This window comes from Carassius auratus, chromosome 32 (assembly GCF_003368295.1).
Source record: "Carassius auratus strain Wakin chromosome 32, ASM336829v1, whole genome shotgun sequence".
Taxonomy (NCBI): domain Eukaryota; kingdom Metazoa; phylum Chordata; class Actinopteri; order Cypriniformes; family Cyprinidae; genus Carassius; species Carassius auratus.
Genome location: NC_039274.1, coordinates 24777420 through 24803487, shown reverse-complemented (window position 1 = coordinate 24803487; position 26068 = coordinate 24777420). Strand labels below are relative to the sequence as shown.

At 39.5% G+C, this 26068-nt stretch overlaps 2 protein-coding genes across 6 annotated transcripts in view; both read right to left on the bottom strand.

Moving 5' to 3' along the window:
- Nucleotides 1–4427: 4427 nt before the first annotated feature.
- Nucleotides 4428–22505, bottom strand: LOC113051909 (SAFB-like transcription modulator). Of its 2 annotated transcripts, none has more exons than XM_026216081.1 (20): nt 22323–22505; nt 21599–21686; nt 21459–21514; nt 15163–15190; nt 13551–14136; nt 12889–12932; nt 12549–12655; nt 12271–12420; nt 12057–12172; nt 11805–11968; nt 11613–11713; nt 11467–11523; nt 11176–11309; nt 10909–11089; nt 10700–10824; nt 10424–10597; nt 9878–10195; nt 7263–7398; nt 7013–7173; nt 4428–5215 (listed from the first exon to the last, which is right to left on the bottom strand). In XM_026216081.1, exons 1-20 carry the CDS (start codon nt 22491–22493, stop codon nt 5119–5121), a joined length of 2994 nt encoding a protein of 997 aa, XP_026071866.1. In that variant the 5' UTR covers nt 22494–22505; the 3' UTR covers nt 4428–5118. The 2 variants fall into 2 exon arrangements, with proteins under 2 accessions (XP_026071866.1, XP_026071867.1); XM_026216082.1 differs by having other exon boundaries at nt 11805–11965.
- Nucleotides 22506–23481: 976 nt separating this feature from the next.
- LOC113051908 (E3 ubiquitin-protein ligase Arkadia-like) overlaps nt 23482–26068 on the bottom strand; it is a 40968-nt gene continuing 38381 nt past the window's right edge. For all 4 annotated transcript variants that reach the window (XM_026216079.1, XM_026216077.1, XM_026216078.1 and 1 more), the window contains one exon: nt 23482–25616. In XM_026216079.1, coding sequence (XP_026071864.1) covers nt 25499–25616 — 118 coding nt within the window. In that variant the 3' untranslated portion in view covers nt 23482–25498. The remainder of the gene's footprint in view (nt 25617–26068) is intronic.

The following is a 26068-nucleotide window of genomic DNA, read 5'->3' as shown; positions in this document are numbered from 1 at the left end:
CACACAGACAAAACACTCAGGGATTGAGTGCGAGCCCAAATGATTGTGAATTTGTAACATATGCCTTGGTAGGCGAAACTAAGAAACTTCCTGTGTGGAGGATAAATGCTCATGTGGAAAAAAGGCATCTTTCAGATCAATCCATGTGAACCAATCATTTTGTTTTATTGCACAAGAGAAAACGTTGTGGGTTAAAATTCAAAAATGTTATTTCCTTTTATTTTATTTTATTTCCATGTCCATGTTAAACCACTGCGGGTTGGCACCCGAATGAGGAAAAAGGGGCCCTCAGGTTGAGAACTTTCTCTTCTTGTACAATGGAGAAGAACTACTCTAACTTGTGTCCAATGGGCTGGTCGCCCAACTACAAATGGTTAAACTGGTACTGAAAAGCCCCTGGAGCTGAACATCAGGTAGGCCACTTTCTGTTGCCATCTGAAGACGTAGAGTTGATGGGCTTCTTAGCTGCAGCCGCAGCGTAAGATGTCTTACCCCAGGGCTTCACTGGCTGTTTCAGCTGCTGGCTAGGTGGCCTGTTGCAAGCCTTGGGTTTGGCTGTGTTATGATATGCCCGTCCTGTGGCAAAGATTTGAGGGGGCTGAGCTGGGGGCTTCTGCGGAGTAGCTTTCCTAGGCAGCACAGCTTAAACACCCCATTCTCCTTTTTATCATCACACCGTTGTTGCATGACAGCAACAGCAGGGCCTAAAAGAACCTGGCCAGGTTCCACCGGAGCACCAGCTATTCGTCTTTTCTCGCTGCTGGGCAGACCAGAGAGATTTAGCCAGAGGCCTCGTTCCCCCACAACGGACCGGGACATTCGCAGGACCAGATCATTCATTGTCACAATCTCCTGCCACAGCGTAGGGCGATGGTGAGCCCTTCTCCAAATGTTTGCTCCTATCCTCCAATAGCTCCGCCTTGTAGAGGAGAGGGAAACATTAAGTGCTTGTACAGAGAGAGCAGACACCTTGTACAAGGCCTGGAAGACAGAAGCTGGAAAAGGTGCATCTTTTTAGGGAGGACTGGCATCGGGGATGCCATTAGACCTCCCTGAAAGGGGTTAGGATGTCTTGCAATCAATGGTGGGAGGGTATCCCATACAACACGCTGACATATCCTTAACTTCAAGACCCGCGAAGCCATGCTTCACATCGAGTGGGTCTCTCCAATAGTGATGCATGAGCTTTGCGCACGCATGGATGATGGGCAGGAGCTGTGTTTCTAGGACCGGGTGATGGACCTAGGAGTTTGCCATCGTACACATACCTCTCTGAACGACCGGATTCAGGAGTGCTGGCCATTCAGTGCAGAGATGGGCAGCCGCTCGCTCACACACCTCAGACTCGTCAGACTGGTCAGGCCAACTGAGAGCAGGTATGCTCTGGGAGGCTGCCGGAGCGGTCATGCTTTCACCCACTCCAACATCTGAGCACTGTTTGTCAGTGCTTAAGGAAGTCCCCTTGGTGGAGCGAGGCAATGGCTGCAGTTTTCCAGTAGTGGAAGCGCTTCTTCCGCATGCTTTAACCCCGTTCACACAATTCAGAAAGGATGGGTATACTTGCGGTGATGAAGGAACTGCAGGCGGCAGGGCATGCATGTGACTGCAAGCTCGAAAGGGTAACCAGGAGCGGATAGTTTTGTATTTTCCACTGGAGATGTGAAAGCGCAAACACAGGTGGGCAGCCTGCGGAAAATCTAGGTAGCGAGCATGAGTGGCTTGCAACCAAGAAAAAGAAATCGCAACAAAACTAACGTTCTATCATGCCTGGCGGAAGCTGATCAGGAATAGATATTCCTCCTGTTGACTGTAGTGAAGTCAGCAAAACTGCCCAGCAGAGAGGCCGCGGGAAGCTAATAATAACTGGAGATTAGTGATGCGTGCAGCCCATATGCTCTCAGGAGAGGGGCCTTACCTGTCATTGGCTGCGCGCTTCGGGGTGTCTTGCCAGACTTGGTGCAATTGGATGCTTCTGCAGAGTTCATGGGCGGATGCCCTTACCATAGTTCGATCTCGAACACAAGATGATTAAAGAGAATTCTTAATGCCACTTGTAAACTGGACATTTTCTGAGGGCTCTGTTCTTCATGTAATGTTAGACAAAAAAAAAAAATCAATGAAAATTACACATTCTAGAACTTTTGTATAATGCGTGCAATTGTAAAATAACTTAAGCCTATCACTCATAGCCTGATTTTCATCCCTGTTAAATTAAATTCAATCTGACTGTCTATAGTCCAGTGGTTCCCAATCCTTGTCCTGGAGAACCCCCATAACTGCACATTGTAGATGTCTTCCTATTCAAACACACCTGTTCAACTTATCAGCTCATAACAGTGAAGAATCCAAGACAGGGGTGTTGAACTCAATTCCTGGAGTGCCGGAGCCCTGCAGAGTTTTGTTCCAACCCTGCTCCAACACACATACAATGTAGTTTTCAAATTTGCCTTAAGGACTTGATTAATTGGTTCGGGGTGGTTAATTAGGATTGAATCTAAACTCTGCAGGGCATCAGACCTCCAGGAGTTGAGTTTGACACCCCTGCTCCAAGACCTCAAAATGTGTGCGTCAGATAAGAGAGACACCAAAGACGTGCAGTGTTGGGGGTTCTCCATGGACCAGGATTGGGAACAACTGGTCCACACCAACAGATTAAAACCATGCGCTGCATTTCTGTCATCTGCTGCTTTAAACGCTCAAGCTTTTTAAAGTTTTCATTGTTTATCATCTGAAAAAAAAAACATCTGTCTGAAAGTATTCCAATGATATTTGATCATTTGTGAAATACCCTATATAATTAAGAACGCTTAGGAAAACTTTATAGTTATCCTTTATATGAACAGCCCTTTAAACTTTATAGTTCTAACTACCATTTCAACCCCAATTGGGCTTTTAAGAGAAATAGTATATATTTTAACTTGTTGTTACCCAAGATTAATTAGTTGTCCTCTTAATAGCGTTAAGCCAGAAAGTGCAAAACGGTACGTTTTAGTCTGTATTTGTCATGTTCTTATCATTCCTGAAGGTACACTATAATGTTATGGTTTCATACTACACAAACTGGGTATAGATTCACTTTCATAAATATCAGTAATCTTCTTTCACCTCTGCAACTGGTGTTAAACTGTAGGATGCACAAGCTAGTCAGTATAGAGTTGGGAGAGAAATGCTTTGAAGGGTTTCTACTGTGATGGGGGGTGAAATTGGATATAAGATAAAATCATCCATCTTCATCAAACTTGGGAAAACAGACTTTTCATTCTGTAAACAAGCTAACACTTATGTTCTGATTCAAACACTTCCTCAACTGATACACTTGCAGGTAAGGTTAAATATGGGCATTCCAAGGTGTTTTTGATCAGTGTCATGTCTGATAAAGGAGTGATTAAGGACAATGTGCAACAGACTTCTCCAGCACACACAACATGTACCCGCTGTGCATTAGCTTGTTATTTGTATTGATTGCCAATAACGTTGTTCTTCTGTAATGTGCTTCAGCTTTAACCATTTGCTTCAAAAGTGATCTTATTAACTGCAGATGTGTAAATTGTCGCAAGAATGTGTTACTGGTATACATATATGTCATATTTATAGAAAGGATTTGTGGGTTCAATCTCCATGAAGAAAATAGGAAGTCCATTTTAAAGAGTAAATAGATGGGAAATGGCTTGAAACGGTTTAATATATTTAACTAATGCTATTTTTAACCTTAAAAGTAATATCCCTAAATGTTCGAAGGCCTTGTCTGCTTAGTTGGCCATTGGTGTGCGGCACCCACTGAAGCTCCATTATAGGTCCTAGACCATTTTAGTTCTTTATGCACTGTTACATGGAATGCACTAGATGAGAAATATACCTCTTTTTATACAAAATTACAGCTGAACCTGATTCATAAAATCATTTTTGCAATAAGGCTTGTACTTTTGGAGCTTAAAGAACTGAATATAAATACCTTTCTAATGGTTGATTTCCACCCTAAATGCTGCCATTTAGATGCTGTGTTCCTTGCCCTTCCAGATGTACATGAAATGTTTGCAAGACTTCTCATGCATATAATTTGATGTTTTCATATCTTAGTGCCATCAAGCGATATGGGATTGAAAGCAAAAAAGTTGATCCATGATGACAGGGCATTACAGAGGGTGATGATATTAATTTCAACTGATATTGAAATGCCACACATGCTTTCTGTCAATAATGGGAAAGGGAAAGTTTTCTCCTGGTGCGTTTATCTTGTCAATTTTACTGGGTCAGTCCATAATGGAAATGCCGTTGTGATGCATGTTTAACAGCTGAATACAACATGTATTTCGAAATCATTTTACGAAACAGTCCCATTACAATTTCTATTTTATATCCTTTATATGTGTATATTTACACAAAACATTTTAACTTAGCAAACAGAAGAAAAAAATCTGGATACTTAGAAGGGTCAACCTTTTGTTGTGTGTAAGGTTTATTAATGACCAAAAAACATTTATGTAGCCCAATAGTGTCAAAAGTAGATGGACAACTTTTCTGTAATAAATGCCTTAGACGAGGGACGATATGTCTGAATAAAGGAAATCTGGTTCGTGAGTCTGTGTGATTCTTCTGATTTTCATTCAGTCTTCAACTTTGCTAAAGTTTTTCTTCCACAGACTGTGGGCAGACACGGCTACAGATACAGAAGCAAACTATACAGATATGGTCATAATCCACATAATTTAATAACTTGTAAAATCATCAAAAAAAAAAAAAAAGTCACATGTTGAAATGTTTAAGGAATTACAGGTTTGTCTAGTGCTACACACAGTAGTCTGCCCAAAGGGTATGAGAGTATCTGAAACAAAGCCATCTAAACAAACACTGGTTAAGAAATAAGCTGTACATTTGCACCTATAGAACGTCAGGAAAACAGGAGAATGTATGTGCACAATTGTTGTTTACAGGTCACCAGAGAACAGTTCAGGAAACAAAACAAAAAAACCTACATCTAAAGCCTTTTATAAAGTCAACAAAATCAACCAAATTGGATCTTTACAATAATCTGATGGCTATAAGGTTCAGCCAATTAAAAGCATCAGAAGGTAAAAAAAAAAAAAAAACTATTTATATTTTTCACTGCAGAGTCCGATACTAGAACCTTCCTTTGAAGGGCTTGAATCCTCCGCTGCCACCGGCCATGGGAACATTAGTGATCTGCACAATTCTGTTCATACCAGAGGAGGAATGACTGCAGAAAGAAACAATCAGACAAATCAACACACAGGCAAAAGTCAACATGTTAATGAAAGGTGTAAGAATGTTATTTAATAAATGTTCCTGTAAATGTGCAAGACTCACGATTCATTAACCACCATGAGTAAATAAATAGCAAACTAACAAGGTGCAGTAAATAATAAAACTATTTGGGCCACAAAGCAGTGTCTATAAGTGGAGGCAGCTGACACCGGAAACCTTGCACAGTCAAAAATGTACTCATTCAGATTCATATATGCATGCTAGAACCGCAGGAGTCCTGATAAACTGAAAGATCATGATTAAAGAGAACTAAACAAAACATTCCATTTAGTAGAGACTAACAAAATGTTCAGTGCTTCGGTCCACTTAAAACAATTATTAATTTGAACAAAAGAATTAAGAAAACTAACTTGGAGTCAATTATTTATTCATGAAGAGTTGTTTTGTTATTGGATGAGCATTTGTCAACAAATCTATAACGAATGATCAGTTATTTTTAAACAGTGCCTGGTCACCACCTCCTGGCATAGCAAAACTGATAAAATACGCGTCAAAATTTCAAAAGGTGATTTACTCGATTTTGAATGCTACGACTTCTTATCCCACTACTTCCATTATTCAAATGTTTGTACACCAAAATAACAAGGCTGCAGACTACAACCAAATAGTCGCCCTTTTTTATTTTACATTTTATTTTTAAAGAGGTCGCACTGGTGCAAAATCTTTATATAATTATATTTATAATGAATGCACCGGCAATTTCGTTAACAGTGCATCCAGTCAGTCTCTGTTTTTATGAGAAACATGAAACAGTGGACGAAACAACAAAACTGCACTACTCGTTTGAACTGTGCAGTGCTTCGAGTGTAGAGTCTGGTTTAATACTTGCAAAGTCAGAATTTGTGCGAAGGTGCGTGCAGCAAAATAATGGAATACAGAAGAAACAATGGATGGTTTTCGAGCTAAAGTAAAAATGTAAGACTACTACTTAAACCAGAGAAGGTGAACATGTTGGTATTCTTGTGAGAAAAAAAGCATGCTAGCACCGTCACCAACACCAAGTTCAGTTTTACTTTTCATTTAATCTTGAAAAGCTGATCTTTTGAGTTCACCTCGTTATGTATGCTCCCTTTTTTTATTTGATTCCTCTGTGTTTGCCAAACGTTCTGTAATTTATTAGTCTGTATATAAAACAGCATGTGCTTTATGTCATGCCTCATCTTATTAGTTTTTGTAAATAAACGTTTTGTAAGCTAGTCATTGTATCTTAACGTTCTGTTGTAAAACATTTTTTTAAATATATATTGCGATCAAATCATAAGCTCTTGTGACCAACAGAGAAAGTTAGTCACAAAAAAGCGACCAGTGGGAAGAATGGGTCTGGAGCCCTGTAATGTGGTTGAAAAGACTGTTTGTGAAGCTGTTTCATGTTTAACAAACACCGCAACTGCACTCTCTGGAGCAAAGCCAGTATGAACACAGAACTTGCATGCATGATGATCATACCATCAAAGGTTTTTCCAAAGTCCCTAGTCTTTGGTTTAGTGCATGTTTCACATCGCAATTGTCAGCATATCATGAGCAGTCGCTGCCCATGTTAAATGAATGCAAGTTCACATCGTGAAGCAAGCCTGACAGCTGACCCACTCATTCATTAACCTGGGCAGTGAACTGCTCTGCAGACTGATACTAGTAAAAATAACCTTAGCGTGGAAGTTTGAATCGGGATTGTAATCTTAATTAATAGTGCAGCTCAAATGCATTCTGTATATGCATGATCAAAACAAACCTGGAGTGTGGTGCCATCATGCCGGGTCGACTGTCCCCCATTCGGTGGCTATCTGTGAATCCTCCACTTTGTGAGCCCGCTGCCCCGTGCCATTCTTTCCTGGGGCCCTGATCACGTCCATGCCGCTCCACCACCACCTGTCTGCCACTGCCAAAGTGTTGCTAAAAGGAAGGATATATGGGGTTAAAATGTTATATCTTGGAACATGAAGAACGTGTCAGAGGCATGTTATGTACATGTTATGTACTACCTGCTCCCCTATGACCACAGGTCTTCCACTGTCTCGGCTGTTGAAGCTGGTTCTGCCACGGCTAGCTGTGGGCACCCCTCTCAAGACAGGTCCGGGACCCTCTCTGCCTGGACGTTCTGTACGCATACGTGCTGCTCTGTAATACAGTCATCAGAAATCACTGATTACCAGCTGCTAGAGGAGAGCCAGGCCTGAAGCAATAGTCTTTGATAGCGTTCTAGACCAGGGCTATTCAATTGGTGGCCTATCATTTTAATCAGGCCCGAGGGAAGAGTACATGCAGGTCGCACACGTCTTGAATTGTTTTTGCATTAATTCATTTGTCCACAAGGTGTCATCACTGGCCCGGAATGGTGATTTACAGCCAAAAATCAATAGGCTTACTGATTAAACAAGTTTTAGATAAGGTTTGCATATGGTGGCATGTTCTTAATGACAGCTTTCCTAAAATAAGAAATATCCCAATATATCATCTTGCTTGCAGTATCGCAGTGTATCACACACATTAGCCGTGTTTCCACTATCGAGCTTAAACCGGGCGTGCTAGTGCGTGCCAGGGCCAGTCGCGTTTCCACTGTCACTTCCGGGGCTTGATCGTGCCTCGCCGGGGCTTCCTCGGGACCAACGACCAGGGTTTTTTGGCCCGACGAAAACCTTGGGCCAAAGCGGGCCAGCTGGGGCTAAAGGAGGGGTTAGGAACAAAGACGGGGTTTCTCCGTGTCTGGAGAGCGTCTGCGCTGCGGATCATTTCAGAAATATAACAGCTTTAACACCAGTATTAAAGACTTTTTAAAATAAGTTGAGCTCAAAACTCACTCTTAGTTAGCAGCGAGTGTTTGAAATAACTCGATCCGATGTGGATTATAATCACTAAACAAGTTAGAAATATTTATAAGCAATTTATAAGCGATGTAAACGACTATGCACGCTAAACATTAACATTACCGTAGTAAACATGGTAAATATGACCGCTTGGATAAATCAGACGTCAGCTTGTTCTCTATCACAATTGTGTATTTATTAATTAACATTTTATCTGTCGTCTCGTTTCGTGAGCATATCATCAAAATATAATGTTTTTTTTTTCGGGAGCTTTTATAAAAATAGTCTGCGCTGCCGGATCATTTCAGAAAGATAACATAAGATATTTTGATGATATGCAATGTGGAGCTAAACTCACGAAACGAGAGTTTAACAGCATTGAACACTTTTTTAAATAAAAATCAAACTCAAAACTCACTTTCATTCAGCGTCGAGTGTTTGAAATAACTAGATCCAATGTGGATTATAATCACGTAAACAAGGCAGAAATATTTATAAGCGATGTAAAAGATATGCACGCTAACCATGTTACCATAGTAAACATGGTAAATATGACCGCTTGAAGAAATCAGACGTCAGCTTCTTATTCTCTGTCACAATCGTGTATTTAGTAACTTATATTATCTGTCACAAGCCTCGTCTCAAGAGTTTAGCTCACGTTGCCTATCATAAAAAAAAAATATATAATAATGTTTTTTGTAAAAAAATAGAGATATTATCATTCATTCAAACAGACTCGAATGAATAAGCAGGCTATTTTCATAAGCGTTAAAAATAAATAAAATATAAGTAAGTGTATTTATGTGTGATTAATTTTGAATCGTGATAAATTAAATCAATATGATCAATGTATCACTTAAAACATCGATGCTTTTGAATTTTTGAATATAACAAAGCATGCAAACAAACGGCCGCTTCGTTTTTGTGATCGCGCATGTTCCAGTGACTTTTTAGTTTTCAGATAACTTCTCTTTGTTGGTGAAATGATGTGGTTGCATGACGTTGTTCTGAGAGGCGTGTAAAGGGCGTGTTTTAGTGATGCGCAGCAGAGCTTCAGGCCCTGACTGTGGAAACCCTGCGCTATATATTGGCTTCGGTGCAACTGGCCCGAGGCTATTAGTCCCGCCCGGCCCGCTTTAAGCCCTGGCTCACACTGGCCCGACAGTGGAAATGCGGCTATTGTATTGCAACCCCTGAATCAGCTCTGCTCTAACTGCTTGCTACTTGATACTTTAATGAATGACTAAAGAAATACAGTTCTTTATTTGTATAAAAAATATCTCCAGTGAAATTCAGTAACTAAGTTAATTCTATAAAAAATTACTTATACCATATAATCTTGTCTGCTGAAAAAAACAACAACAAAAAAAACAAAAAGAAAATTATATTAGATTCCATGTCTAGACATTTTGTTTGACATCTTCACTTGGTGATGTCCGTTTTAGAGACGTTACAACTTTTTGATAAAGCTCTAATTTGTTTTCTTTTGGAAACGTTTAATTTATACTGAATGCATTTATGACTGTAAAGCATGTCTGTGTGTGTCAAAATCTAAAATACAAAATTTATCAAAAAAATTGTGATAGGTTTTTTTTGTCCATATCACATGGCCCTAGACAGAAAGCTCTCAGACTAAATCTAAAATATCTTAAACTCTTCCAAAGATGAACGGAGGTCTTTCATTTTCATTTTTGGCTGAACTAACCCTTTAAAGTTTTCAACAGGTAATAAATAACCAAATCTCGATTCCCCACCCTAGAGGACAGGAAGCACATACAGAAATGTATTCATACCTGACATCTCCTTGTTTTGAATTCATTCCCCCATCAGTCTTCCAGCCAGTGTGGCTGCCGTCTCTGGGGGTACGAGAGTGGGCAATGGCGGGAGGTTGCACTCTGCCACCAGCTGGACGATCAGGCATAGACACCGGTCTGCGCTCATCACGGTCACGGATTTCTCTGCGATCACTGTCTCGCAGCTCTGTACGAGGTGGAGGTGGTGCTCTCCGCACGGTTTCAAAGTTTTTAGGAAAGCGCTCAAACCCAGAACCTTCACGCCGAGGAGCAGGTCGACTCTTCTTTGATTCAGGTTCACCCTCAAACCGGTTGCGTCTGCAAAAAACACGAAAAACATTCACTTGCTGCAGAATCACACATTTGAACGTGTGCTAATTTAGTAGGTCAGCGCTAACTGTATTATGTTCTCCCATATTCTAGTTTGACTAAAAGTGTCTGCCAAAAAGATTAAACAGAAGCTAAAATCTTTCGGCTGTGGGTTGGTCTCTTCTCCTGCCTTTTCTATTGTGTTTGGGTGTTGCATTTTTATTCATGAATGCCTACCTATCAAAGTTGTTAGACTGCACCGTTGAGGTCTGTTGGTATCGGTTCCGGTCTCTAGAGTTGAAATTATTAAAGCGGTTCTGTTGTCGATTGTTGTAATCTCCGCCTTGACTGATCCGCCCCTCTGGCCCAGTCTGCATTTTTTTACCACTATTCCAGTACGGGTCTTCCCTCCTGCACAGACGGAGAAGAAAAAACAACAACTACATTGACCATTTTGAACCTTAGGGACCACTAGACCCTAAAAATAAAAATCTAACAGTATTGTTCACACACCTTTGGTCAACATCACGTCCCCTCTTTAAGTTGTTTCGTTTCTCCTGCTCGTAACGCAACTGCTCCTGCTGCCGTCTCAGCTCCTCCCGTTCACGAGCCAAACGCTCCGCTTCCTTGCGTCGCTCCTGCACACACAAATTTTCAGCACGTCAATGTAAAAACTAAATCCCAGCTTCGAGTTCCCACAAGCAGGTGTATCGTGTCTGTACCTGCTCTATACGGATCCGCTCCCGTTCCAGTCTCTCTCTCTCCATGCGCTCACGTTCAAGTTTTTGTCTTTCCATCTCCAGCCTTTGCCGTTCTCTTATCAGGTTCTCCCGTTCCTCACGCTCACGCATAATACGGATGCGTTCCCTCTCCCGGCGCTCTCGTTCTGCTACCTCACGCCGTCTGGACATCATAACAAAACAGCGTTACAAAATGCAGCTTAAGCACTTTGCCAATTTATTTGCAAATAAAAAGGAATGCATGTCTACCTGCGCAGTTCCATAGCTCTGCGAACGTGTTCCATCCGGACCATGCGTTCACGCATCCTCTGTTCCTTCAACTTCTCAAACGGAAGGATATCTTTGTTGCCACCTTTGTTAAGCATGGGACGGCATTTGACCATCTGCAAGTATGTTAAAGTACAAGTCAAACAAAATACTAAAGCGATTTTATAGTTTATTAGCAAGTTTATTAGTAAGACCATAGTTTATGGTCTTACTAATTCAGATCATGTTTTCAAAGTTAACGGTTTAGGTCTTCTCAGAAAATAGTTAACCAACCTCCTCAGGTGGTATGAACCCTCTTGGGCGTCTGTTCATCATGATGGGTGGACCAGGCTGTAGAGAAAGAGACAATCAGACAACTTGGCCTTCATAAAAACTTCTTTACAGGAAAATACAGTGCATACTGAGGATGTCTGTAGTACCTTCTCAAACCTCCCGCCCCTTCTGAAAGGGGGACGAGATTTATTGAAGTTTTGCCCTCCTTTTGCTTTGTTGATCACCATCATATTGCCTGGACTCTTTCCTGTGGATTGGAAGATATTAAAAGCATAACTATAAAGTTGAAATTTTCTTAAACTTCCTCAGTTGGTGAATACAATCAAACTGTAACATACGTCCATGTTTCTTCTCATCTTTCTTTGCTGCATCGGGTCCTAAACTGGAAGATGGTACATCAGATTTGTTGGTTTTGGAGTCCTGTTTTTTTATGTCTTTGCTGTCCTTCTCAGACGTTTTTTCTGATTTCTTCTCCTCCTTCTTGGATGAAACAGGGGTTCTACTGAACATAAAGGAAGGAATAACCAATGCAACTGACACTCCTCTTCTTTAAAATAATGGAAAGAGACTAAAACTAGATGAACTCTTACTTGCTAGAAGTTTTTGCTCCAATTGGAGTACGCTTTTCTCCAGAAATTTTACTGGAACTTGTCTTCTCTTCTCCCTCTTTCTTGGAGAAGTCCTTTTTGAATGGGTCAGTTTTCACCTATGAAGATGTTACCACGAGACCAGAGTTCAAGTTTCAAATACTTTTACCCCCCACAAAAGCACACAGTGTTGATTCTGTAGCATACAAGTTCTTACCCGGTCCACAGATATCTGTTGTCCATGGAGTTCTGTGTGGTCCAAATTAGAGATGCACCTGGTCACTTCTGCGCTGGATGACATGGTAACTAATCCATAACACTTGGCTCCTGGGCTACGAGCATTGGTGACCACTTTGGCACTAAAAACCTATATTGAATCAATATAAAAAAATAAAATAAAAAAAAAACATTTTGAAAAAGCATGCGACCTCAATCCCTAATCACAAACATTAATTATAAGCTAGTGCCTATTTGTTGCATACAAAGAGACTTCACCTTTCCATATTTGCCAAAGAGGTTCTTGAGATCAGCTGCTTTGGTGTTGGACGACAGGCCACTCACCCACAGATTGCGGGAAGAGCTGGTATTGCTGCTGTCACTTCCTGAAGTCAGATATAAGGCTTTATAAGACACTCTACTTTAACGACAACTTTTGAATCAGAGCAAAATAAGATTTCAAATAATTATGCTTATAGTTGTCTTAAATTTCAGATTTAAAAAATTTATAATACTGGTGTTTTATCACTTAGACCAAAGTACAAAGTAGTGTACAAAGTTATTGGGTAAACTATAAGTCTAATATTCCAAAAGGTAAACCCATTAAGGAAAGTCATACCTTTTTCATCTTTCGTAGACTTTGCATCTCTGTCTTTTGAAGAGCTAAAATGTAAATATTACGAGAGTGACAAAAAGAGAGAAATACTATAAGTATCAGAGTATGAGAGAAGACTGTGGGCATCGAGGTACATCTCCAAACAACAAAAGGTTATACAAATGTTCGGTGCATTACAGAAAAAGAACAAAACAAAAATCCCCATAGGCAAGGCTTGCACTCGGACAAACTCCAATAAGGCTTCTTTTTCTTGCTTTTCCACAGGGACAAGGTGGGTCAGGTTTTCTGCCAATTTATCCCTTGACCAATGACATCCTCAGGAGGGTGTTCAACTTCAGAGAGAATCACTTCACTGGACTGACAAACCCCTCTGACATCACTGGAACTATTGCTTTTTTTTTAACCCATTAGTAGTGACTGGAAAAGCAAGTGCCGGAAATGTGTGCGTAACAGGTGTTTTTTTCAGCTCCTTGTTTAACTCCACCAATTACCAAACTCGAAAAAAAAAAGGCAAACCAAACCAAAAGAGCAAAACCAAAGGCAGGGATTAGGTACAATGAACAACTTGTTATGGAAAAAATTCTTGCCGCTACCCACAATGATGAGTTCTTAGTGAGCTGGAACTTTGCAGTAGTATCTTAAAGAACTGACATAGAAAGACAAACCTCTTTGCTTGACCTGTCGCCCCAGTTGAAGAGGGGCCTTTCTTCCCAGAATCCTTTTCCTTGTCTCCCATTTCTCCTTTCTTCGAGGCTTCTCTGCTGTCCTTCTTGGCAGCGTCAGACATCAGCCCGTCATCTCTCTTACCATCCTTGTGGCCTTCTTTTGCTTCAGTCAGCGAGTCTGTCTCCTGCCCCATCTCAGCAGTGGCCTCAAGCTCTTCGCAGCTCTTGTCTGGCTCAGAATCTGGAAGTTTCACATGTTTACCTGTTTCCAGGAGATCATCGCCATCTACATCCAGCGTGATGGCATCTTCGGCTTGGATGGTGACGGATATATTGTCATCTTCAACTTCTTTTATGGACTCCGGAGGAGGTTCGCTCTCCAATGCCTCCATTTCTGGGATTTCAGGCTCGGCTTCTTTCTCAGCCTCAATCTCTGCATCAGGTTCGGACTCGGGCTCTGGTTCCACCTCTGCCTCAGGCTCAAGATCAGGCTCGACTCCTGCCTCAGCCTCAGGCTCTGCAAGGCCATCTTCACAGGAGGTGGTTTTAGAATTGTCACGAGTAGCATCATCAGTATCAGTTACATCTGAGGGATTTAACAAGCATAAAACATGGCAAAAAAAACACATTGTTTAACATTCAAATCTCTGTGCTACGTGACCTAAAAAGTACAACAAAAGAGCAAGTTTAATGTTAGTGGTCATCGTGGGTGAGGAAACCACAGGTAAACATAAAAACACATTCCTTAGAGTACAATGAAGAGGTTGAACAATCTTCTCTTTTGAAGGTTCCACAACTGGGTGACATCGACACACTTCTCTGCTCTACAGACATGCAATCAGCCTGAGGGAAGCATCAAATCTATTCCATAATGCGATTCCTCCTGCCAGATGTCAGTGTCTTGTGTTCACATTGAGAGTCTTATTACAAACACTTCTGCTGACCGTCCATCTCGTTTTACAGCTGATGGAGGCCAATCAGAAACAGGGTGCCAAATCTTCTCTGATCCGTTGGAGGAAATCTAGCCTTGTTCACAGTACTCTGTCCAGTAACACGGGTAAAAATGGATGTCCACACTTGAATGTATTCAAAGCACAAGCAGTTATGTTGATATCCACTTAAGCCATGTCGGCCTTATTGCAGCCAGAAAGAAGTGTCAAGACTTTTGAGAACGAGGTTCATGTGTCCTATTCTGAGCAGTCAACAAAGGCATGCAGCCCGTCGCAGTCTCCTTTTCAGGAGGTAGTCCAGTCTCAACAGAAAGAAAGAGGCAGCCTGTTGAAGCTTGGATGGTGTTCTGAAGAGGTCTCCTCTTGCTGATGAAATGTGGTGGCAGGGTAATGTGCTCTTGAACGAATTAGATGATGGAGATTAGGAGGATCACTGATGTTAACACAAATGGTGAAGTGTTATCTGTCCTTTGATGCACAAACTTGTTCCGGATGGGACGCTTTAATGTCCGTGATTTGTTGCAAAACCTGCTTTTTAACGTGCCTGACTAGAACGTTGCGATTGAAAAACAGCAAAAGAAAAAGGAAGCAAGAGACGTCCAACCGTCTGAAGCCTAAAAAACTAATATTACATCTCCACCCCAATAAGTGACCAGACATACCTTTTTCAGATTCCTCTTCCTCAGTTTCCTGAAAATAAAAACAAAAATTATATAAGAATTTTTTTAAAGTTCTAAAGAATGGGGAGGGGTCATTTCTGATACTTAGAATCGCATATTCAGTGGCAATTAAACAAACAGCATTTTTATATTCTCCTTTTGAAATTTTGGGTAGGTCACAAATGGTATTTCCAGAAATATGCACTTAAAAGCTTAAAAAGATGATTTTGCCAGAAGCTTGAAAACCATTTAAATACATTTTTAAAGAATTTATTAAACCATAAATATATACTACTATTCAAAAGTTTGGTGTCGCTTATTTTCACCAAGGCTACATTTACTTGATAAATTCAGAAGAAACAGTAATAATGTGAAATATTACAATTTAAGATATGTTGGTTCAGTGGTTTGGGAAACATTTATTATTACCACAGTTGAAAACAGTTTTGCTAGATAATACTTTTGTGGAAACTGATTCAATTGCTTTCAGGATTCTTTGGTGAATATAAAGTTCAAAAGAACAGTGTTTACACGAAACAAAAAAATACTAGTATAAAAAGACATGTATTGGGGTATTTGACCATTACACGAACAGGGACTTAATTGTGATTACACTCTAAATACATAGACATCAATATGGAGCTGAGGACAGGGCTCTGTGTGGCTCATTGGAGTTTTTCCCAGACCAAACTTCTCTCTTTATGGACCTTGCTTTGTGCACTGTGGCCCAGTCATGCTGGGAAACAGAAAAGGTCCTTCCCCAAACTGCTATGTACCCCAAAATTGGATACATAGCATTGTCCAAAGCATCCTGGTATGCTGATGCAGAAAGATTTCCCTTCACTGGAAATAAGGAGCTTATCCCAACCTCTGAAAAATGGCCCAATATCATTATCATTCCTCCACCAAACGTTACATTTGATACAATGCAGTCAGGCAGATAACATTCTCCCAGTATCCGTCAAACCCAAACTGCCAAACAGAACTCGTTTTCACTGCTCCAGACTCCGAGTCCAGTGGCAGTGTGCTTCACACCACTCCATCTGATACTTGCTATTGTACTTGGCAATGTACACAGTTTTTGTGATATTAATGTTGGTGGATGTTTGGAGCTCTTCAGCCATGGAATTAGCTGAGTTTTTGCAACTTTTATTCATCGTGCACTCAGTATCACATAGTCTTCCACTTTTTGCAAAAAATACCACATAGTTCACTGTGAAATATCTAAAAATGTCACGAACTGCTCACAGTACAACACTTGAATAAAATTTTTAAAAAAAAAACAGATATCAGTGCATGTTATACTTGTGACTTATTACAATGTGACAGTACATAATTGCTTCAATTAATGTTAAATCTTTTTAAATCTATAGTTGATTTTATATTCATTGCCAATGTACTAACATCTCAACTTAAGATGAAATGGCTCGTTTAAGAAGATAATTAGGCAACCTTCTACAGACACCTTGGCAATGGAATCGCCATTAGCTGATAAATGTTTTAGTTTACTCGCCAGACCATTATTTTGTGTATTTGGTTTATCAGAATGTTGGAAAAACATTTTTCAAATACTGTACATTATTATAGGTCCTCTATGCCCTGCCTCTCTAACGCGTCGCTTTCTACGTCCCTCCTTCTGACAAGAGCAGTCTGCTCTGATTGGCCAGCTGACCCAGTGCATTGTGATTGGCCAAACACCGCAAGCACTTGTCACAGATGTAACGCCCTTTCCATAATAGCAAGCTTCATATAAAAAAAAAAAAAAAAAAATGTAATTACAGTTAATGTTCTTAGTTTTACCATCAGTTCAAGCACGAAAGAGGAACAGAGTGGTGAAGCTTGTATGTGTTTGCAGTACACAAACCACAGATGGTTAAGACAGCTGACTCCACCATGTGACCCTGACACTCTCTCTCTATCACACACAAACGCGATGCTCAAAACTCAGGATCTGAACAGTCAATAGCAAATACTTATACTAAAGCCGCGTTTCCACCGCAGGAACTTTACCCAGGAACTAGGGACTTTGGCCTGGTACTTGGTGTGTTTCCACCGCAGGAACCAGGAACTAAATAAAGTTCCGGGTAAAAAAAATGCCCCTCAGAAAGTCCCTGCTGGCGAGGTGGTACTTTTTCAAAGTTCAGGAACTTTCGGGGGCGGGACTTTGGCGCTAAACATGCTGATTGGTTGAGTTCACGCAGCATTGGTTGAGTTCAACCACCATTTATTCGTATCAACATTTTCAAAATATTACTGTTATTGTGTCATGAAATGTAATTTTAAAACTATTTCAGGCGAGAATGTAGTTGTTTAAAACTCAAATCTGTTGTTTATTTATGAAGACAGCGCCTATTTAAAAATGTGTTTCGCCGATCTCTGAGACGGTGAGCTCCACGCAATCAGCGGGAGCTCAGTGATCATCTATCCGCCGAGAAGCAGCCTCTCCTGGGATAGACCTTCTGATATGTGCCGCTGGCTCTGATATCTCTTTAGTGGTTAAACATAAAATATAATTCAGCTGCGGGGTAAATCTAGCAGGTTTTCTTTGGTCCGTATTCAATTTATCTATATTTTAAAATGAAAATAAAAAAGGCAAGTCTATATAATATTTCGTTTCATTTTAATGGCTGTATATAACGTTGCACATATCCCTGAACTAAGTACATTTCTGCAGCTGTTATTATGTTTAAATGAAAACGAAAGGAGGCAGTGGTATTTTATATCCTATTTCGTGTTATTGTAAATATACTGAGGGGAAAATTGCTGTAGCCAAAGCCATCTGGGTTCACGCAGCATTGGTTGAGCTCAAACACCATTTATTCGGATCATTTTCAAATATTACTGTTATTGTGTCATGAAATGTAATTTTAAAAGTATTTCAGGCGAGAATGTAGTTGTTTAAAACTCAAATCTATGGTTTATTTATAAAGACAGCGCCTATTTAAAAATGTGTTTCGCCGATCTCATAGACGGTGAGCTCCACTCGATCAGCGGGAGCTCAGTCCTCATGTATCCACAGAGAGCAGCCTTTCCTGGGGTAGACCTTCTTATATGTGCCGCTGGCTCTGATGTGTCTTTAGTGGTTAAACATAACATATAATTCAGCTGCGGGGTAAATCTAACAGGTTTTCTTTGGTCTGTATTCAATTTATCTATATGTTAAAATGAAAATAAAAAAGGCAAATTTATATAATATTTCGTTTAATTGTAATGGCTGCATATACACATATCCCTGAACTAAGTATATTTCTGCAGCTGTTATTATGCTTAAATGAAAACCAAAGGAGGCAGTGGTATTTTATATCCTATTTCGTTTTATTGTAAATATACAGAGAGGAAAATTGCAGTAGCCAAGACGAGCTGACTGAAGTTATCAAGTATGCTGCTGTTTATAGATTTACCGGACTTGCGTCGTCGCGGACATCACACTCCCCAGTCGAATGCACAAAGTCTGAACTAACTACCGATGATGCACGTCCAAAATCAGCGTGCTTTTTTTTTTTTTTTTAATCAGCGGTACTTTGTAGTGAGAAACGCGCGCGGACCTACGTCACCAGTCTATTTGCCTAATCTTCCCGGTACTTTACACCGCGGTGGAAACGCAGAAAGCAACATGTCTGGGGGGAAAAAAGTTCCTGGGAAAAAAAGTTCCTGGTAAAAATGTTCCGGGTAATTTCGGTGGAAACGCGGCATAACACTAATAACAAAACATACTTCCAGTAGCTGATTCAGAAGCACCAGACTGTCGTAGCAAAGTCGGTATTACCTCCTCTCCCAGGTTCACGAAACGGTAATCGATTAAATTTGTTGCTGTTCTGTTGTAAGTAATCTTAAAGATTCCTAAATGCCAAATAAAGTGCTTTTGCTTTCGCCTAGAAACACATAGCAGCTCCCTGACATGGCTGCTTCAACACTAACTGTAGTTTGTTCATAGTTTGGTTGGTCCTGCAACTTATAGTCAGGTGCAACTTATTTATCAAAATTCAACATGAACTGAGAGAAATAAACCAAAAGAAAACATTGCCATCTCCAGCCACGAGAGGGTGCTCTATGCTGTTCACTGCTCCTGTAGTCTACACTGAAAACAGAGCGCCCTCTCGCGGCTGTAGACGGTAATGTTTTCTCTTGGTGCTTGGTTCTAAATAAATTCGACTTATAGTCCAGTGCGACTTATATAGGTTTTTTTCCTTCGCGCTCAGAGCTAGTGCTGTCACTTTTGTGAAAAAATCATTTTCGATTAAGACATAAGTGTTCATTGAATCGATTGTAAAATCGATTTTCCATGTCTAAAAAAAAAAAAAAAGGTTTCGTTTTCAACTTCAAATAACGGACGAACGTAAAGAGCGCTGGAAACGCACAAGTCAGCAATATTTCTTATTTATTGACATGACGTTTCGTGAAGAATAACAAACGGCAACAGCAGGAGTGCAACATTCTCGAAAAAATATATATGCAGAGGGGACAGCTGCCATAACAAAAGAAAAACATTACTGCAGGCTTCAACCCAGCTGCATTTATGATTTAGGCAATTCAAAAATCTCCAAGATTATTTTTAATAATGATTCAATCCATTTAAAAAAAACTGTTCAAAAAATGAAACTTTAAATGGACTTGAGAACAGGCCATGTGTGTTTTTTTATTGAACGTAACCGACACTAGGCAGGCATATTGTAATGCGTGAAAAGGCGCAAAATAAGGCCATTACAAATTTATTGGACAGGAAAACAAGTCGATCAACATTTTCGAGGTCCAGAGCAGAGCGTTTTTTATTCACTATATGTCCAGCTGTTGAGAAGACGTGCTCCGACCGCACGGATGTCCCAGGGACACTCAGGTACAGCTGCGCACAGTGGGGGTATTACTGCCAATTTCCACCACAAAAGCCGGTTGCTGTCAGCTTGCAATGGTCCTTTACATAACTCATAACTCGTCTACAGCGCCGCGAGACCTCCAGACCTTACATATTCTATTCCCAGTTCACCAGCCACTTACTTTTAAGTATTTCTGGAGAAGTGGATGAATTCACGTGTTGTCTGAACTGCGTCTGGGGCACAAACTAACACGGCGGCGCCCATCGCGCATACAGCTCAACTATCGCGATCATTATAAAGGTGTTTAAACAACAATATACTTCCACTTGCATGTATTTGACAATCGGAATATAAGATATTTCATACCATAACTAATACATTTGTGAATATTCTGAATAAAAAAGGAAAAATTATATAAAAGCAGATCATCATTCATTCAGCACTGTTGCTGCTGCGGTTTGTCACGTGACAAGCAATGACGCGTCACCATGGAAATGCCGCCCCCCTCTCACAATATAGTTCCCCCGTCCCTAGTGTGTGCGCGCTGGCTTTAGCGGTGCAGTCAAGGGCACTCGTAAAACTGATGTTTGTTGTGACTGCCAGAGTTGTATGCAGGGCGAGCGCGGAGAGGGGAAATCTATATCATCTATATTGTTGCTTTTTTCGATATTAATATCTTGAAAGATCATATCTAGATATAGATACGATAAAGATATATCGTTCAGCCCTAATTGGTTTGCTAAAATCAAAAAAGGGATGATAATAGATGAGCATCAGTCAATGAGATTGCCATTTGCACATTAGTTCCGCCCACTACCAGAAAACATGGAAGTACTTAAAGCTGAAGAATTCCAAAGGAACATTGTTATTCTGACAGGAAAATATAACAAAGAATATTGTTTACATGTAGCGTGTTTATTCTACATGTTCAGTAAAACTCTCTTTTTATGTGTGTGTGAGAAAACGACGGCAAGACGTGTGCCTTTACACTACAGTTTACAGAACGTCAAATACAGGTGCACTGCACGTCCATTCAGATGGAGAGTGAAACTCTGAAGCACTCAGTCAGAGATCAGCTAGTGTAAATATGTGCTTAACTTATACTTAGCCTCTAACTCACACAATGGTGAGTAAAAACTAAGGATTTATTAGCCAGTGGCTAATAGACATCACTTAATCGCCCAGAGTGATGATTTAGTTGCATATGGGAGTGATTTACTCACAATGTAGAGGGTTATTAGGCAATGTACCACTACATCTTCAAAGAATGCAACATACATTATATAATACTTTTATATACTGTTCATAAAAATTCTAATATGGAGACTTAATTTATCAAATGATATAAGTCTTAAGAATTATCTTGGCCTAATACAGTATTTTTTGCAGATTTTTATAAAATGGTACGTAACATGCATTCTAACATCTTGATCTTCCATTAGTCCAGTTTCAATGAAACCAACACATTGCAATAATTCCTCTCCATACCTTAGAGAAGGATTCCTCCTCCATGATGGTGTCAGCTTCCAGATCGGTCTTCTTTCCTGCAGATGTGCAATAAAGCAATTCGGTCAACTTTATTAAAAAAAAGACATGGGAGAGGAAGAGTTCTGAGAATGGGGTTTTACCTTTAGATTTGCTGTGTTTTCTCGTGGGTGTGTCAACTGATGCGGTGATCTCAATGTTGTCTGGATCTCCTCCTTCATCTTCTATTGCCTTCACAAAAGAACACGCGATCATTCAGATGATTACAGGAATTTCTGGTCAATAATACAGATCACACTGTGCTTTGCATAAATGATGTCTGATAGTGCAGCTTGTAAAGACATGGCACGCAGAGGATTAAAAAAAAAAAGTTTAAACAAATTTGTAATAACCATATTTGAGCTAAAGTTATGCACAATGGGCATTGATAAAACTCGACCACTGATATGCATCCAATTGTTTTCATAGTAACAAATATTTATTTATATTAATAAACGCACCATTATTATATTTGATCATTCAACTGTTAAAGACTACACATAAATATTGTAAATTAAGAGGGTGAATTGGTTTAAAGCTGCAGCAAAAGACCCAAGCGCGTTGTCGCGGCATTCGCTTGCTAACGTAATTTAGCCTGCTTCACAAATGCTCATGGATTGGTTTCTGTAAATGTTCCACGTAAATTATATCACGCTTGGTGTCCACCTGCGGGCATTAAATATGTGTTGTTATTTAAAGCATTAAATCAGTCAGGAATGCAAACACATTTAATGATACAAATGGCTATGCTAACCCTGTAGCCAACAAGCTATCTCGCGAGCATTTGTCCACACGCCACCGCGATTTGCTGTTTTAAATAAAATTTACCTGCTTCAGTCTTGCGATGAGTGTATTTTTTACCCCAGCAACATCCAAATTCCTACGTTTGAGTTCGGATTTGAGGTCTACCACACGTAAATCTGTAATCTTCTTAGACTCCGCTGAAATGGCCCCCGACGCCATTTTACCTGCGTAACTGACTGAGGCTGTTGCTAGCATAGGTTGCTAGTGACGATGATCTTCGGCTTTTGAACCGGTTCTTTTTAGTGAACAAGTTGAACCGGTTCACCAAATGGACTGAATTGTTCGAAACAGTTCGAGTCTTCGAGTCAGCTCTGATCCTAAAATTTGTCACTCTCGGACAATCCCTACCACTCGAAATAAACCAATATCCCGGAGTATATTACTCCTGTAACTCCGACAGCACTAAACCATACTGTGCAGAACGAGAGAAGCGATGAGCACGAGTATGGAGCTTATAATATGACAAAACTAATTGAATTTGTATTGTGTACATTTGAATTATTAACAAGTGTCGCAAAACTGAATATTATGTGGCATTTAAATTTTTTTTTACTTGAATATTAAACATTTTAAATTTAACACAACTGTACATTTTAATGGCAGTTATATTGACATGTATTTTCAAACAGCATTTTCTTGCTGTTGTGAAATCTTAGACCTGAAATATCAATTTTTTTATTTTATTTTTTAAATACAGTTTCATGTTTTCAACATCAAATTCAATATTCTAAAATTCAATATGCAGAAATTCATATTTTAGAGAAAGTAGGTCAAAGGTAATACACAGTGAAGAGCAGATGATCTCAAGTCAAGCAAAGCATTTTGTCCAATTAGTAGTTTTCTGGCGTGAGCAGTTTAAGATCTAGCCGATCATGAGTCGCCCAGAGGTAGTCGAATGTTTTTCTTAAACATTTATGATTCATATAGGCTTCTTATTAGCTAGGTTAGTATTCTCAGCATGTGAAAAATTGGTCTAAGCCAATTGGTTCCCAACCTTTATATAGATTTTCTTTTTTGTACAAATACCGCAAAATGCTTAAATCAAGATACATTTACTTTAGACGTTATGTGACATGCGATATTAAGGAATATGATTCAAGACACTTGTTTTCTAGGAGGAAAAATGAGTCATGAAAAATCTCAGTGGCATAAGAAAAATAAGGTCACAGTTTACTTGGCAATGTTTTAAAAAATCCTTTATTTTTGGCGTTTCATATGGCCTTTTGGTTCAGCAGCATGGCCTGGGGGAAGATACTTGTTTTCAGAAAAAAAAGGAGTCAAGAACAACATCAGATAAGATGGGAAAAGCAATATAATCTTGTTTTCTTTTTGAACTATTCTCTAAGCTGTGAAAATAGTTTGAATTGTTTGTGAGCCTAACATATCTAAGCAGGTTTATCAGATAAAACATGAATATAATTAGTCCTTTTTAAAAAAAATTAGTCTTAATCCATCAATATATTCTGAGCTGTGTAGTTCATAAATGCTGTAAATAAGAGAATGACAAATCTGTAAACAAGATATTTGGAAGGAGGTTATGACAGTACTGCTACCACAGCAATTTGATGGAAACTATAGTCCCCATGGAAAACTCTTCTGAAGGGTTTCAGGTTAAATGAGGCACGAACAGACACATAAAAGAGTTACCTAACTTTATTAATTTCATTATTTTAAAACTAATATAAATCCCATGGAATATCACCCTGGGGCCATTAAGTCTATGAATGCATGGACGCCTGCCATTAAGTACTGCATTCCAACACTCCATTCAAAAGTATTACAGTTTTTCCTCACACGTCAACAATCAGAGTGGAAACACACACCTCAGCGCACTCTCATTCTCACAGCACTCCTGTCTTTCGTCTCTCATGTGCAAGTATATGCAAGTTTGCTAGTTGAGATTAATATTAGTGTTAGGATTTCACAGCAGCAAAAAAAAAAAAAAAAAGAGAGAGGGGGGAAAAAGGAGGGAAACAGTTTGCTGCACAGTTTCAGAACAAATGTGTTAATGACAATATCTATGAAGGAGTAAGCACTTAACAAGAGTCACTTTCTAGGTTATTTGAGAGAGCTAAATGAAGGCTAGGAGACCCTGATGAAACAATAAATATCAGTTTCCCAGCCGTTTCTTCAGCCCCGTCATCCTCACAGAACCAAGTCGACATATGGATCTTGTCTGGGGAATTACACTCTCAATTGCTCAATCAAAAAAAATCCAACTTCATTATATAATAAAAACAACAATCAGAATACAGAGAGGTGACATTCGTCTTTTTTTCTTCTTTCTTTCTCTTTGAAAATACATTAGGTGAAGTGTGTTACATGTGACGTCAGATTGAGGTGCTGAGAGGGGTCCGATGGAACACAAACATGTGAACGTTCAAAAAGGTGAAGTGTGCAGTTGGTTCTCATCAGGCCCGGAGCTGAATTCATTTAATTTCCATCAGTCCAGGACCTAATGCATATACATGTCAAATTAAATGTACAAGAAGCATTTCTATATGCTTTTTAAATGAACTTCCCGAATTGAGTTAGACCTGGTACTGAGCCGAAATGCAACCGAATGGACTCCAGCTCAGGATTTCTTGTTGAGAGTGAATTGGAGCGAGGGTGAACACTGTTACAGCAGCTGATCTCTTAACCATGATCTTGTTTCCTAATTAAGGAATGTCTTGATTGATGAATGTCTTGACACTTGAAATCTATTTTGGATCACACGGTCTAAAACATAAAACTAATCAATATACTGATCAATAAACGGAGTCCTGCAATGTTTTGAATTGGAGGTTGACATTCTAGTCCAGTAAAGCAAGGCATCAGGTATGTAAAAATGCTTCTTTACTAGAGCAGCAATCCTTGCCTGCAAGTTCTCAGGCCTTATGAGGCCTATTTCATTATATGTGCAAAGAAATGCATTGCAAGGAACCATGCAAAAATAAAATACAATGACACTTATGAAACAAAAGCTACATAGACCCTTTATAAATACAATTCAAAACCCTTAATGATGTTATTTCTAGCTGTACTGTTACTACATGATAGCTGGCACGCTAGGTTTGATGCTTTTTTTGTGGATTGTTGTTGTTGTTTTTTTCATAGTTGCGCAGGTATTTCATGCCATCTTTGGTTGAATGCGTTACTGAGAAAACATGAAAATAAAAAGAAAAATGTTCAACAAAAGGGTTGCAAGAAAAATAGCATCAACTCTCTGAAGATAACTGAGCCTCGATGTCCACTCTGCAGATGGGGCATTTCTTGTTAGTGAGGAGCCATTGGTCCACACACAGTTGATGGAAGAGGTGCATACATGGAAGGCGCCTGCAAAAAAAATCAAACAAATAAATAAATAACAGTGGCAATTAATCAATTAATATTCTACACAATGCTATCAGACTTGTGATATAAGCTGAACGGTTAAAAACAGATCAAACAATATATAGTAATCAACATGTTCCAGCACAAGAGGGCAGCATAGAACAAAAAAAAAGAATTCGTGACTAATCAAATTATGAAATCTAAACTGATCCCTGGAGACCACACACACACACACACACACACACACACCACACACACACACACACACACACACACACACATATACATACATACATTATATATATATATATATATATATATATATATATATATATATATATATATATATATATATATATAAAATAATACAATAGCTAAATAAATACAATACTCTAGAAAATAAAAAGTGCTCTTTGTAAGCAACATCATTATTTACCGTATTTTCCGGACTATAA

Bases quoted from the DNA above. Each gene is read 5' to 3' on its own strand.
- LOC113051909 (XM_026216081.1), bottom strand. From the start codon at position 22,493: ATGCTAGCAACAGCCTCAGTCAGTTACGCAGGTAAAATGGCGTCGGGG. The intron at 11,969-12,056 runs GTAAGAGTTCAT...CTTTATGTTCAG, and splicing joins GGAGCAAAAACTTCTAGCAA to TAGAACCCCTGTTTCATCCA. The intron at 7,399-9,877 runs GTATGAATACAT...ACTGTATTACAG, and splicing joins TCAAAACAAGGAGATGTCAG to AGCAGCACGTATGCGTACAG.